General features: G+C 32.9%; 1 protein-coding gene across 1 annotated transcript in view; it reads right to left on the bottom strand.

The window, feature by feature from the left end:
- Positions 1-2,241: 2,241 nt before the first annotated feature.
- Positions 2,242-15,994, bottom strand: part of LOC114333388 (cathepsin B) — a 66,780-nt gene continuing 53,027 nt past the window's right edge. Inside the window, exons 5-6 of the mRNA XM_028283256.2 lie at positions 8,143-8,407; positions 2,242-2,626 (exon numbers count right to left, since the gene is read on the bottom strand). Of these exons, the coding sequence (XP_028139057.1) occupies positions 2,424-2,626; positions 8,143-8,407 (468 nt within the window). The 3' untranslated portion in view covers positions 2,242-2,423. The remainder of the gene's footprint in view (positions 2,627-8,142; positions 8,408-15,994) is intronic.

Here is a 15,994-nt window from a genome sequence, read left to right as displayed (position 1 = left end):
TTTAGTTTTATACAAATACCTCATAATTCGTTTTATTTTCAGATATTCATCTGCTGTTGCATTGATCCAGGTGATGAAAAAGATAGATGACCTACCTATATAACTTTTTGTGTCTTAATTGGATTGAAATTAAATTTTTAAATGTGTATTTACGTGTGATATACGTGGCCAAACTATATTGCAATATAATTTTAATCGAACTATTTGCATTTAAAAGCTGAACAATGAATCGGAAAAGCGACTTTAGTGAGATTAAGCTTCCAAAGATGTTTGGTAAGTTCAGATTTTTTTGTGTTACCTACATCTAAGGAGTTGTAGTAAATCTTCTCTTTTTAGGACATAATGCAAACATTTGTAAAATTTGATCTTATTTTTTTTCAAAAACCATTCATTTTAAACCCGTCCAACTGTTTGAGCATACAAATAACTCTATAATAAAAGGTATTTTAGAAGAAAAACGATGCATTTTAATTCTTGTGGACGAGGGGTTAAATATACTTCTCATGTTTTCTTAAAATACATTAGTCATCAATTTCTTTTGCAGCATATCTCGCTTAGTTTAAATGTAATCGACATTTAATATTGCTTATTATAAAGGCCTTTTCAAGGACTACAAAAGATATTGACAACGTTATACACCTAAAATCGACTGTTTCTGTGTTATTTCAAATTGAATACACCGATTTGAGCATGCACAAAAAAAAGCAAACTCTTTTCATCTACCATATCTCATTTTGTATTACAACTACAAGATTTACGAAGGAACGAATCTTTTTGTTTTTTTATACGCTACAAAAATGTTTTAAGTATATAGGGTGTCAATTTGAAAAGTTGCTGATACAATGTGTTAGTGGAGTACAATGTTATTCATATCAGGTGTCGCAATATTGTTCTTGTGGTCAAAAGCTTCCCCCAATATAAATACATTATATTGTTGCTAACACACAAATCAAATAGGTTTACTTGTGTAAACTTGTTACATGTATGTACACACCGGTGCATTAGGCGTCAACTCCCTTCCGGTACGGATCTAGGCGGAGTGTCCTGAGCCGCAAGCCCTTATTCCTGGCCGTCCTGATCCCCTATAGAACGATTAGACACCAGCATATTCCAGTCTAAGCCTCAGATTCATATGAATTTTAAACTGATGCGTCAGCCTTTTTTATTTTTCTGTTCACCGGGCCAGGAATCGAAGACACATCCACTAGAACACCTCGCGAAGTGAGCTTGTAAGAAACTTGTTACATATATACAATAGGGAACTTGCATACAATTTTAAATTAAAAAAAAATGTTATACATCACAACAGAACATAATTTAAAACATGTATCAAAGATAAAAAAAAGTTTTGTTTGTTTTTCGTTTGGCCTCTAAAGACGATTAAAAATTCAAATTATACCAGCCAGCCCTAAACGCGTCGTGACGTCATCGGGCTATATGTTTACATTCTGAACCAACAAAGTAAGCAAAATTGTATATAATTTTAAATTAAACATTATAAACGTCAGTAGAAAATGAAGTTATGTGACGTTACAAGTATTTTTGATCGTTTGAACTATTCATAGAAAATTTGTACTTTACAAAATGGTTTTATTTTCCATAGTAAACCTTCTTTCCTTTCCTTCAATAACTATATCAAACTTCAATCTCAACAAACTGGTATATATTATTACAATGACATACGATAAATGCCATTAGAATATAAATATTTTTCCTTTATTCCGCGACGACGAGCTGGCCAAATATCCAAGTAGGTGGAGGCCAATAAACTAAAGAAGAAGCAGAAGAATATACCTAAATACAACCATAAACGGAACAATATAGTTAAACCATAGTTAAACTATGTGGCGTCACGGGTCGTTTGAACTATTTTACAATACAGAAGACTTAAAAGTTGTACTTCTAAGTTATTATGAGTTTTTGAAGCGTGAAATTTTGGAAATCTCATTTTTATACAAAACTGAACATTATTATGTAATAAAAAAAATGTGCAAGTTCCCTATTATTCATTGCAAGTTTACAATTCTTTGTTGCTTAACTATTTTTCATATTGTGTCGCGTTTTTTGAACATTCTTATTATTTTAGATTTAAAACATCTTGCATTCGTTTACTAAGTTTTTGCTTTGCTTTTTTGATAGCAATAGGACACCTGAGAAAAGGTGGTTCTGGTCAGACAATATCAGTTATCCCTAAATCCCAACAGACATAAGCCAATCAACAAAGCTGAAAGAAGACGAAACTCAAACTAATTTATTTATTCAAGTCACAATACAAACTAACTGAGTAACTCTTAACAATCACAAATATTTGGTATCTTTATCTAAATAAACGTAAAAAACGTTAATTATTAATTATGTAAGAAAAACAGCAAAACAACAAACTAAAGAAATATGTTAATTATTGATATTCGTCTAGTCCTATTCTATTTGGGCAATCCAGCTACTATTCCGCTTTCAATGCCGCAATGGTCGCTGCCTCTAAGGATTTTGAAGGTACCAGAGTCACCCCAGTCGGTGTTCCAGGAATTAGCAATCAGCCAATATGGGGTATTGTTTTCTACACCCCAACCGAAAATACGGATAGCATGACCTCCCAAGAATTGTCCTTTTATGTGTTGGTAAACCCCTAAAAAATTAAAATAAAAAACGATTAGTAATGAGGTTACATACAGTTGTTTCAACGGATCTTTGCACAAACGTAATTATTGATTTGCAAGAAAGTTAAGAGGATGGGTACGTATTTTCGGCTGCAATGCTATTCAAATGGGGATTCATTTTTTTCGAATCCTGAGAAAACTAATAAATATTTTTGAAAAATTTAAACGCAGAATGAAAGATTACGTTATTAGCGAGGGCCGAAAGTCCCTGAGAACTTCTATAATGTTTATTTTAATAAGTTACAGGGGTGAAAAACTAAGAGAAAATTTAGTGTGATTTTTAATTTCAAATATCTCATTCAAAATAAACGTTTTATTTATTCTAAGGGACTTTCGGCTCTCGGTAATAATTTAGTCTTTCATTCTGCGTTTAAATTTTTCAAAAATATTTATTGGTTTTTTCAGGATTCGAAAAAAATGAACACAATGTCCGTGGTAATATTTTCCAAATCTATCTTCGTCTTACATTGCACTCAGTCGAATAGAATATTGTCAGTCAGACATTGACAATCAGTGACAATTTTAAATATTTGACATGGCATCGGGAATATTTTGAGTTGTTGATTAAATAATATTGATATATTATAGTGTATTTGATAAATAATTGATTTAAGACGTGGACTTAATAAAAAGTTATTTATTGTGTACTATTTGTGGAAGATCCACGCAGAGAATACATCAGGATAATATATTCTGTGATCTAAGTATTTTGTCGTTAAAGATGTTCAAAATTGTAAGCGTTTCATAGTATTTAACAATATATTATTAAGAAATCACTTTAACACTTTTCCTCTTTTCTCGATTGAGTATTAGTTTTTGTTGTACATATAAATTATTACAATCACTGAATACATAGTTAGTACAAAAATTATCACATTTATTAACTGAATTAATAATTTGCAATTATACAAATAACAGTTATCCAAGAACATTCAAAAGCCATCTCTTTAAGTTAATGATGACATTTTCAAGTAGAATGACATTCTAGTAATGTTTACATGTTTACATAATGTTTACCAGTGTGAATTTTACTACACGTAATTTGCCGTGTAAAGACAGTAAAAGTAGGGATAGCCGTAAAATATTTGCGAATTATGTACCGATGGCCTTAAATCAAAACATTAAGTGAAACGGACGTCGGCATGTATTATCAATGTAATTATTAGGAAATCGCTATTATCCCAGTGGACGTGTTTTATAAAATCCACAAAGAAAGAATTTTCCTGTAGCTGGCTAATACCTTCTTCTTCTTCTTGTGCCACTCCTAGCGGAGATTGGAAATCATCAAGGCTACCCTGACTTTGTTTACAGCTGACCTAAAAAGTTCATTAGTGGTGCAGCCAAACCACTCTCTCAAATTCCGCATCCACGACATTCTTCTACGGCCTGGATTCCGTTTTCCTTCTATTTTTCCTTGCATTATATTTTGAAGTAATGCGTATTTATGACCTCTCATCAGGTGACCCAAATACTCGAGTTTTCTGCGTTTTATCGTTAACAAAATTTCTGGGTCTCTTCCTATCCTTCGTATTACTTCAAGATTTGTGATTCTTTCAACCCAACTTATCTTCAGCATTCGACGGTAGCACCACATCTCGAAACTTTCAATATTTTTTATGTTGTTCTGTTTGAGAGTCCAGGCCTCTACACCGTATAATAGCGTGTTAAATACGTAGCCTCTTAGCATTCTTAATCGTAGAGGGATGCTTATATCTCTGTTGCAGAAGAATTTTATCATCTTTATGAAGGTGGCCCTGGCAATTTCGATACGTCTTTTTATTTCATTGTTTTGGTCTCCAGTTTCGTTTATTAAAGTTTCATTATTCTTTAATCCATGATTCTTTGGCCTTCTTTATTATTTGCTTTATGTTCTTATCAACCTCTCTGAATTTTTCTGAATTATTCTTCAATTTGCGTCTTTCATCCATTAGTTCTAGTATGTCTGGTGTCATCCACACCTTATGTTTCTTTGGAGATTTGGTTAGGTGTTTCTTTCCCGTAGTTCTTATTATAGTGTTTATATACTTCAGTTTTTCATCTACACTCCTGGCCAAAAAAACCGGGACACCTTAAAAATGGGTCATTTTTGATGTCTCGAATCTCCTAAACCTGTTGTCCGATTTTAGTGATTTTTTTAATATGTTATAGCCTTATTCTCTAAGAATATGGATGTAGTAATAGTGTTGCTGAACAGGTAAATGTCATTGTATACCGGGTGTAACAATAATACTGTGTTTTTTCCTGAAAGTTCGTAACACCCTGTGGAATATTCTAGCTTTTAAAAAATATTGAAATTAAAACTCAGCTGTAGCCCTAGCCTCTCTTAACATTCTGCTTTTTGACTCATTCACTTATGTTGGATAATGAAAAAGTTAGGTACTTTGACAAGTAGCCATGTTCTTCATCAATATAGGGTGTTTCTAAATAAGTGTGACAAACTTTAAGGGGTAATTCTGCATGAAAAAATAACGACCGGTTGATTTATAAACATATGTCTGCAAATGCTTCGTTTTCGAGATACCGGGTGTTCAATTTTTTCTTACACACTGACGATTTATTTATTGCTCTAAAACCGGTTGAGATATGCAAATGAAATTTGGTGGGTTTTAAGAGGCAGTCATTGCGCATTTTTTGACGTACAATTATGTATTTTATATTCACCATTGACGTGCATACGGGTCATACTACCCGGTCATATTACCTGTATGCACGCCAATGGAGGATATAACATTTTTAGTTGTATGTCAAAAAATGTCAAATAACTACCTCTTAAAACCTACCAAATTTCATTTGCATATCGCAACCGGTTTTAGAGCAATAAATAAATTATCAGTTTGTAAGAAAAAATTCAACATCCCGTATCTCGGAAACGAATCATTTGCGGACATATGTTTATAAAACAAACTGTCATTATTTTTTCATGTAGAATTAACCCTTAAAGTTTGTCGCACTTATTTAGAAACACCCTGCATTGATGAAGAACATGGCTAGTTGTCAAAGTACCTAACTTTTTTTATTATCCAACATAAGTGAATGAGTCAAAAAGCAGAATGTTAAGAAAGGCTAAGGCTACAATTGAGTTTTAATTTCAATATTTTTTAAATGCCAGAATATTCCACAGGGTGTTACGAACTTTCAGGAAAAAACACAGCATTATTGTTACACCCGGTATAAAATGACATTTACATGTTCAGCAACACTATTACTACATACATATTCTTAGAGAATAAGGCTATAACATATTAAAAAAATCACTAAAATCGGACAACAGGTTTAGGAGATTCGAGACATCAAAAATGACCCATTTTTAAGGTGTCCCATTTTTTTTGGCCCGGAGTGTATGTTGTCTGTTCTGCGGATTTGGTTTTCTGCTACACTGAGGCCGGTGTTGATTTCTTCGCGCACTGTTTGTCGTTGGTGTTCACTTTTAAGTTGACTTAAGTCTAACGCCGGGATGATGGTTTTTCTCATTTTCTTCGGTCTAGCTTCTAACACAGATACTACTGGATTATGATCCGAACCGATATCAGTTCCAGGGTAAGTTTTAGTAGATTTCACGGCATTACGGTATCTTTTTGTCACCATTATGTAATCTATTTGGTTTCTGATTACTTTTTCTTGTGTGTGTTGAGGTGACGTCCACGTATACAGTCTCCTTGGGGGTAATTTAAAGAATGTATTAGTTATTATTAAATCTTCGCTTTGACAAAACTAAACTAAACGATCACCCCTTTCATTTCTATTACCTAAGCCGTATTCACCGACATTTTCTCCAACTTTACCCTGACCTACCTTGGCGTTCAGATCGCCCATTACTATGTTAATGTGTTGTCTCTTTGTTGTTCTCATCACCTCTTCTAAGTTATTATAGAATTGTTCTATTTCCTCTTCGTTTTTGTCTGCTGTAGGAGCGTACACTTGTATGATGTTTATTATGTTCTTCTTTCAGTTGTATTAACATCACGCGCTCTGAGAATGGAGTAAAATTTGCTACAGCATCTTTCCATTTTTTTGAGATGATGACTCCAACTCAGTATCGATGGGTTGTGGTGTCACTTCCGGCAGAATAAAACATACCATGATTAGTTGTGGGGCATTTGCCATTTCCTGGCCATTGTGTATCGCTTATGCCTAATATGTCTATACCCAAACGATCCATTTCCAACACGGCGTTATCTAATTTTCCCGAAGAGAATAAGCTCCTCACATTCCACGTAGCAATTTTTATGGTTGTCTTTTTCTTATAGGGCTGGCTAATACCATTAATCACAAAAAATTTATGGAAAATCCTTTATAAAAGGTATATAATTTTATTAAAATCCCTTCAAGGGCTACATCAAATCACAAAACGTTTTCAATATAAAAATGACATCAGTGCTAGTATACAGGTTAATCACAGGCTGAGCCACCAAAAATAATTGGTTATAAATAGACAAGGCGAAAACGGCGGGTTTGTTGAAAAAAATATTCCCATGAGCTGTTTTTGCATAATCACATTCGTGATACACCCCAGAATAAGGTTCAAGAAGTCGCCCACGCGAAAAGAGTCAATTTTTTTACCAATTTTTTAATCAAATTGCAAAAATAAATATTTTCGGCAAGGATAATTTTTTTTAGATTTTTCGGACCATTCCCGACAGAAAAGGTCTCTTATAATTTTTCTCTAAAGTTGATCGTGTTTGAGTTATAAGCGATTTAAAATTTGAAAAACGCGAAAATGGCCATTTTTAAGATTTAATAACTCGGTTAAAAATGATTATTATGAAAGTCAGAAAGTGACTAAATCAAATTTAAAGCCCCTCCTTCATGATCCTGAAAAAAATTTGTGTCATTAATTTATTACTAAGCTGTTATTCTTAATTATTAATAATGAATGGTAAGATCGTATTGACGCGGCTGTAAATGTGATATTAGTTATTAAGATATTATGTTATCATTTATCATTTCCTGGTCGTAAAATGAAATTATTTTGAAAATTTATTTTATTTTTTCAATACAAATTTTCTTTTGGTGATGTTTTCGGGCCCCATTAAAATGCGGGCCAGAGGCAGGGGCCTCATGGGCCTAGTATTAAAATAGGCCCTGCTTCTTGATTGTAAATTTAGTATAGTCACATTAGCTTGAAAATAAATAATTACCGGAAGTAATCAAATAAGAGAGCAATAGTTAGCCGTTCTAACAATTATGTTTAAAAATAAAAATTACAATGAAATGTACTAACAAAGACTGAAACTTTAAATAATGTGAAAAACCATTTGTAAACAGAACAAATGTATGTAAATAATGTATCACTTATCCTTGTTGAACTTATTGTTTGTTTCTATGGACAAGCGGTTTAATTTTGCGATATGTACTAGTTTCTGTGAGTAAAAAAGAGGCCTAGTAGTATAAAGAGTAATTCGTGAATAATTTCATGCATGTGCAAATATCAGTTGGAACAACTGTAAAGAAGAAGACAGATTTATTACAAAGAAATAATACCAACCAGTTTTATAGTTCACGAAATCAGCATAAACGCTAAATGCTCCTTCTACGGGTCCATTTTGTAATATTTCAGCCTGTATTTGTTTGACGTCACTACTAATGGAGTATGCTTTAGAGCCAAAGTGCAAGTCATTACTGTAATTGATCTTGTAGTTACTTTCGCATGATTTTGCACACTTTGGCGTGTTACCTTCTGAAGCATCGCAGGCTGGACGTGATCCGTTTGTGTGGTGTTCACAAGGAGGAATTTCGTATGGCCGGCAACCCTGTAAAGAAAAAGTATCCATTATTTACCCAAATTAGTCATTTTGGGAAAACAGAAAATCGCCAGGAGAGGACAGAATATCGAATGGAGGGACTAAGACTTATCCTTAAATATGGAGGGACAAGATCTGACCAAACAACTACTAAAATTAATCCAAAAAATAAGAACAAAATAGAATACCAAAAGCATGGAGGTAACTGGAGAATTAATAGGCTATTGATTATGTATTTTAGAAAGGAACTACAACGTTAACAGGGTTTTATCGTTTCATATAGTCAATGGACCTCTATATTTGAAAAAACCGCGGAGTCCTACCATTTAAATTGGTGCGTTTTTGAGAAAGGGGTGAATTAGTCCCTAGGCACAGGGCGAATTAGGGTGAGTTCTATGCACATTTAGTGCAAACACATCTATAGGAAAATTATTCCAGGTTAAATTTACTATCGAAACATCACATTTTAAAGTCAAAAACATGTTTTTTTTACAAAAATATATCCAAAAGAAAAGCAAGAAAAAAACATGAAAGATAGCAATTTTGTTTTTTGCCCCATAACTTTTTCCACGGGGATATAGGTATAGGCATTGCTTCGCAGAAAAAAAACTTCCATCCTTCCTCTTTAAAATGGAGTTTGGTAGAAGTTCCTGTGATTTACAATTTCCAAAATATGATTTTTCAAATTTCGCACTCAAAGCGATTTTAGGATATTTTCCTTGTTACTTCGCAAACATTGTTCTGTAACTTTTTTCTACTCATTTCTAGGTATACGCAATGGTACAGCTGGTTCCAAAAAAACTGATACGACTCTTAAAGCGTATTTTGTAGAAAATTGAGCAGTGTATTTTGAAGGAAAAATACTTATTATTTACATACTTTCACTGTCACTGCCAAATCTTAAAATTTATTATGTTCAACGTCAAAAAATGGCTGTTTGTTTGTTATTTTATTATGTGTCTGTCATAATAAATATAATATAATGTCAGATCAATCATACACTGCTCAAAATAATCTAATCTTACTAAGAGTCGTATCATTTTTTTTAGGAACCAGCTGTACATTAAGTAGAAATAGAAGTCAATTACCTTTAAAATGTTCTATCGTAGAACGCCGTATGGCTATATTTAAGCAAGATATGGTTTTTCAAAATTTTATACTTTTAATGATTTTTGATATATTTTACGATTATTTTTAAATTTCTCATTCTAACTTTTTTTATTGTATATTTGGGTATATGTATTATTGTGTAATAAAAAGGAAAGTTCATTTTCTTTACTTTAAAATGGTGTACTGTAAAAAATTCTAGGACTATTTTTAAACAATATATTATGCTTTTTCAAAGTGTGACATATACACATGCAATAGTTGGAACCATATGGAAAACTTTTTAAGTATTAATTTTATGAAAAAAAGTTATTCTTTATAAAATGCTCTGCCTAGTCTGAAACCTAAAATGCGAGTATCAGATATAAAATTTTATTAATAGTGTACGAGGTATGTTAAAAAATATGAAGTTGCTCAGGAGAAAAGTATATGCAATATGCAATTATATTCTTCTAGTTGAAAAAAAAAAAAAAATAAAAAAATTTTTTTTTTTTTCAAATTGCGGATACTCTTGCATATCCTACGGATATCGTGTTTAAAAATAGTCCTAGATTTTTTTTGGAATACACCATTTTAAAGTAAAGAAAATATGCTGTTTTCTATTATACAAAATATATTCCTAAATGTACAGGAAAAAAAGAAATTTAAAAAATAATCATAAAAAATATCAAAAATCATTAAAAGTATGAAACTTTGAAAAAGCAGAACTTGCTTCAAAATAGTCAAGCAACCTTATACAATAGACCATTTTAAAGGGAATTGGCTCCTCTTTCTAATAAATGTACCATTGCATATACCTATAAATGCGTAAAAAGAAGTTACAGAACAATGTTTGCGAAATAATGGGGAAAATGGTCTAAAAATGCTGTGAGCCGCGCATTTTGAAAAATCCTATTTCGGAAAATATAAATTCTAGAGACTTCTACTAAAGTCATTTCAAAGATAAAGAATGTAACTTAATTTCTGCTGAAGCAATGTCTATACCTATATCTCCGTGGAAAAAAGTTATGGGACAAAAAACAAAATTGCTTTCTTTCGTGTTGTTTTTTTGCTTTTCTTTTGAATATATTTTTGTAAATAAAAATATTTCTGACTTTAGAATGTAATATTTCGATAGTAAATTTAACCTGGAACAATTTTCCTGTAGACGTCTTTGTACCAAAAGTGCATAGCACTCACCCTTATTCACCCTGTGCCTAGGGACTTATTTACCCATTTCTCAAAAACACACCCATTTAAATGGTAGCACTCCGCGGTTTTTTCAAATATATATTATATGACTATATGAGACAATAAAATCCCGTTAACGTTGTAGTTCCTTTTAGCTCTCTTATTTTGAACATAATCAATAGCCTATAAAGAGGAATTAATTTATTAAACAGTATATTAAAATTAGCAACTGGCATCGAGAACTGGTTCGAGAGAAATCATTAGAATTCAACAAACCGGCATATTTATGTTTCGTGGACGATAAGAAGGCATTTGACAGGATCAAATTAAAGAACGTTATCTATTTATTGTTACACAAGAGAGATGCCTCTAGGAATAATTAAAACGATCGAAAATATCTACCAGAACAACATAATAAAAGTAACAGTAGAAGTAGAAGAAAAAATAACTGACCCAATAGAGTCTGGCAATGGGAAAAGACAGCAGGATTCACTGAGTCATCTATTGTTCAACCTGATCATGTATGAAATAATAAAAAAGGAAGAACTAAAAAACGATACCAAATGGGAGAAAAATAACTTAATAATCTGCTATGCAAACGACTCTCAAAATGAAGATGGTTTACAACGTATGTTGCACCACTTTACTGTAACCAAAATTTAAGATGTTAATTTCTCAAAAAAAAAGAGAAAATACATTGTTATAACAGAAAATTTACTAAGATGTAAATTGGAACTGGAGGTTCAGATAATAGAAGTCATCATCATCATCATCAACGGCGCTACAACTCTTCGTGAGTCTTTGCCGCGTTTACTATTGCCTTCCATGTTTGTCGGTTCTGTGCCACTAATTCCCATTGTCGCACTCCCATTTTCTCTAGACTCTAGTCAGGGCCTCTCAAACTTTTTGAGTCATGTACCACCTACAGTTCTTTTTATTATTTTTGGTACCACCTATATTTTTAGATTGTATTATCAAGACTTACTAAGCACTACTATTTTAAGTTTTTTATGTCTTGTGTACCACCGCGAATAATGATATGTACCACCAGTGGTACATGTACCACAGATTGAGAACCGCTGCTCTAGATCTTCGTTGACTGCATCTTTCCATATTTTTCTGGGCCGCCCTACAGACCTTCTTCCATCTAGTCTTTCTCAGAACACATTGTTTATAAGGCGATTGTCGTTACTGCGTATCACATGCCCTGCCCATCTGAGTCTATTGGCCTTTATATATCTGACTAGATTTTCTTTTCCGAATAGAGATTCTAGCTCGTTATTGTATCTGCGCCTCCATTCGTTTGCCACGCTGTCTCTGCAAGGGCCATATATCATTTAAAGGATTTTACGTTCCCACACCAGCAATTTATTTACTTCTCTTTTTGTTAGCGTCCATGTTTCGCTTCCATACGCGACTGCTTGTCGTATTATGGTCTTATATATCTGGATTTTTGCATATCGTGAAAGACGTTTTGACTTCATTAGATGTTGCATTGCAAAGAAAGATCTGTTTCCTGCCACTATTCTCGTTTCAACTTCTTGCTCTAATTTGTTGTCATTTGCGATTGTTGCTCCTAGATATTTAAATTCTTTAACCACTTCGAAGTTGTGATCGTTTATAGTAATGTTTTGCCTTATTCGCCGTCGTTCTTGTTTTGAGACGACCATGTATTTTGTTTTGTCTTCATTTATTTTTAGACCGATGTTTATACCGAGATAATAGAAGTGATGAAAATTAAATATATAGGCAAAATACTATCTAGCTAGAGAAAACTTGAAACAGAAGTGAAATATCAAGAGAATAGAGCAAAAAGAACCACAGGTTACCAGAATAAAACAACGTGGAGAAACAAAAATATCGGGAAAGAAATGAAAGGCAGAATTTACAAAACAGTCATGAGACCAATAATGGCATACGTGGCTGAACCAAGACCTGACACAGAAAAGACAAAAAGAAAGCTAGAAACAGCAGAGATGAAAACGTAAGACACTATGGGGCAGAGCTAGAAGTAGAGATATACGACGGAGATGCAAGGCGGAAAACATTAAGCACTGGTTAAGAAAGAGAAGAGTAGAATGCAACGATCACATAAGCCGAAAGACAACAAAAAATAAGGTAGTAAAGACGAAATGTAGGAATAATTCTGGATTGAAAACTGTGCTTTAAATGGAATAGGGTAACGGGTACAGTTGTTGGCCGGTCACTAGTGATTGGCCACTTTCACAAAAATCCGAAATATTAAGATTTTTAGAAAGTATAAGGAAATAAATATATTTGCATTGCAATTCGGCAACATTGCTATATATTTGGTCTAGGCATTATCTCTCTCAATTAATATTGTCTAGTTGTGACAGCGTGTGTAGTTCGAAGCTTAACAGGTGCATTCAGTTTTAAGAGTTTTTTAAAGAATTTGTTAAGGAAGGCCATTCATGAGGTGAGTTATCTTGGCTAATAATATTGTGTATCTGCTTATATTAATGTTTTGTGATGATTTAGTGGGGTACATCTTACGTTATCGGTGGTTTTAATAGTAAGGTTATAATTTTTTGGTGGTAAATTTTAGTTGCCAAGTACTGTATCTTAAATATGTCCGCATTATAATGATGGGCCTACCGGCCAATTACTGTACCTACTTTAAATTAAAATATTTATTATAATTTAGGCTCTTTTAGCTTAGTTTGGCCCAACACAACATATTTCAAGCATTTTTTCTTATTTTTTATGGCAATAACTAGTGGTTGGCCGACTGCCAATCACTAAACCACAGGGTGGCCAATAACTGTAATGTGTAATAAGAATATATTTTTTGTCCGGATTCGTTTTTATAAAATTACAATTATTTTAGTTGTTATAAAATTAATGCCAATGCGGGCAATCTGAATCAAATTTGAAACGTCCGTATTGTAGATAACATTATTAGATACTATTAAATGATTTTTATTTGTAGAATAAAAAATGCCAAATATCCGGAAAGATAAAACGTATCAAAAAAATATACAGAACAAGATCTTCAGTCTGCTTTTCAGGCCATAGAAAATGGCATGAGCCAACGGAAAGCCGCTGAACAATTTAATGTGCCAAGAGCAACACTGCAGTTTAGAGCAAGCGAAAAATTTAATGAAAAAACTAACCTTGGTCCCAATCCTATTCTTTCTTTGGAGGAAGAGAATCGTTTAAAGAATTGGATCGTAACATGCCAAGACAAAGGTTTTCCAGTAAGAGTGGAAAATATACAAGACTCGGTTAAAGGTTTTCTTGATGCAAATCCACGTGCTAACCCTTTTACTGACAATCGGCCCGGAAGAGGTTGGCATAGATCCTTTTTAAAGAGACATCCAGATTTAAGCGAGCGAACTCCAGAAGCGGTAACAGCAGCAAGTTCAGTTGTGTCTGAAAAAGATATAAGAAAATGGTTCACCGGTGTTCAAGAATATTTACACCGTAAACGTTGCATTGATATTCTTTAAGACCCTTCACGTGTTTTTAATGGGGATGAAACCTGCTTCCTCTTGTGTCCCAAAAATAAACGAGTGTTGGCTGTAAAGGGAAGCAAAAATGTATATCAAACAGAACATCACTCCAAAGTTAATTTGACGGTTATGTTTAGGTTTGCAGCATCTGAAGAAATAACAGCACCGATGATTTTTTACCCATACAAACGACTTCCTAGCAATGTTATAAATTCAGTTCCTCGAGAATGGGGCATAGGCTGTAGCGATACGGGATGGATGAAGAATGAAAACTTCTATGAATACATAGGAAACGTCTTATATAAGTACCTAGTTGCAAAAAACACTAAATTTCCAGTCATTTTGTTCGTTGATGGACATAAAACTCACTTAACCATTCAAACCAGTGAATTATGCTCAAAGTTACAAATTATTTTAGTGGCATTATATCCCAATGCGACCAGAATTATACAGCCTGCAGATGTTGCTGCATTTAAACCATTAAAGGCAAATTGGAACCGAGCAGTATTAAAGTTTAGACGAGAAAACCCAAACAAAAAGATACTATTGTCACAGAAGATACAATGACTTTAGATATTTAATCGACATCCGATAATCTGCCTTTAGTAAATCAAGACAACTCATTATATAAAGAAATTGACACCTCAATAGACAAATCCTTTTTTGGCCAAAAACCCCAGAAAGAAAGGGTAAAAAGCAAACAGAACGGTTGCCTTTCGTGCTCACTTTTTCAGATCGTCAAAATGCAGAGAGGCGTAAAATTGAAGAGAAAGACGAACAAGAAAAAATAAAATTGGAACGAAAACAAAAGCGAATTGACACAAAAGCAGACAATAAAGGTAAACAAAATAAAGAAACCAAGAAGAAAGTAATAAAAAAAATTGCCACAAGAGCCAATTCCGAGAGCAAAAAATGTCAAAATGTTGTGAAGAATAAAGATAATGTTACACTAAATACAGGTGATATTGTAGATACAAATACTTTTAAATCAGACGCACTTCTTGATCATACAATTAAAAGCACTACTTTGAGAAGTGGAGTTAGAGTACATATACCAGAAGTGATTAACGCCAAAGAAAACCACGGACTGTCACGGAACCAATTTCCTGATTCTGTAGAGGAGAACGCTATTCTGCCCTCAATTGATAACGTATCTTTTGATGTCTCCAACAATAAGAATTCATCAAATTTGAGGAATACTTCCCAAAGCAAATGTACAAATTTGGAAACCAGCAAAGAAAAACGTGTTGGTAAGTCGGCTAAAAGAAAGTTGTTTTTCGAAACAGAGGGATATCCAAAACATGAAAAAATACAAAATTCTCTCAGATATATTGGTGAAACAATCAGACAACACCAACATATCTGTAAATAATAATCTTTTGTATACAGGATTGTGCTATTCTTGTTCCTAAAATATTTCTAAATCAAAAGTTGGAATAAAATGTTTTTTTTTGTGTCAGAGGCTCCCATATTGGTAGTTGTGTTAAAAAACAACAAGAAATTGAAAATCTAAATAGTTTTGTGTGCCCTAACTGCACAAACAAAAAAAGAAAATTAGGAATTTTATGAGTGGCCAATAACTGTAAATCTATATGCCAATAACTATGTTTGAATGGCCAATAACTGTGTAATTTTGTATGTTTTTAAATTTGTGTTAATTTTTTATGTACATTATTATTTTTACTAAAATAACCTGAGTTTTTATAAAATTTGATGTTTCATTGTTATTAAAAAACCCTTACAAAATATTTCACATTAAAATATACCAATTTACAATTTTAGTTCAATTTGAAATCCCTTAAGTGGCCAATCACTGTACCCGTTACCCTATATACAGGGCATATTG

This window comes from Diabrotica virgifera, chromosome 1, assembly GCF_917563875.1.
Source record: "Diabrotica virgifera virgifera chromosome 1, PGI_DIABVI_V3a".
NCBI lineage: Eukaryota > Metazoa > Arthropoda > Insecta > Coleoptera > Chrysomelidae > Diabrotica > Diabrotica virgifera.
Note: the sequence above shows the minus strand (reverse complement) of the source record. Positions and strands in the feature narration are given on the sequence as shown.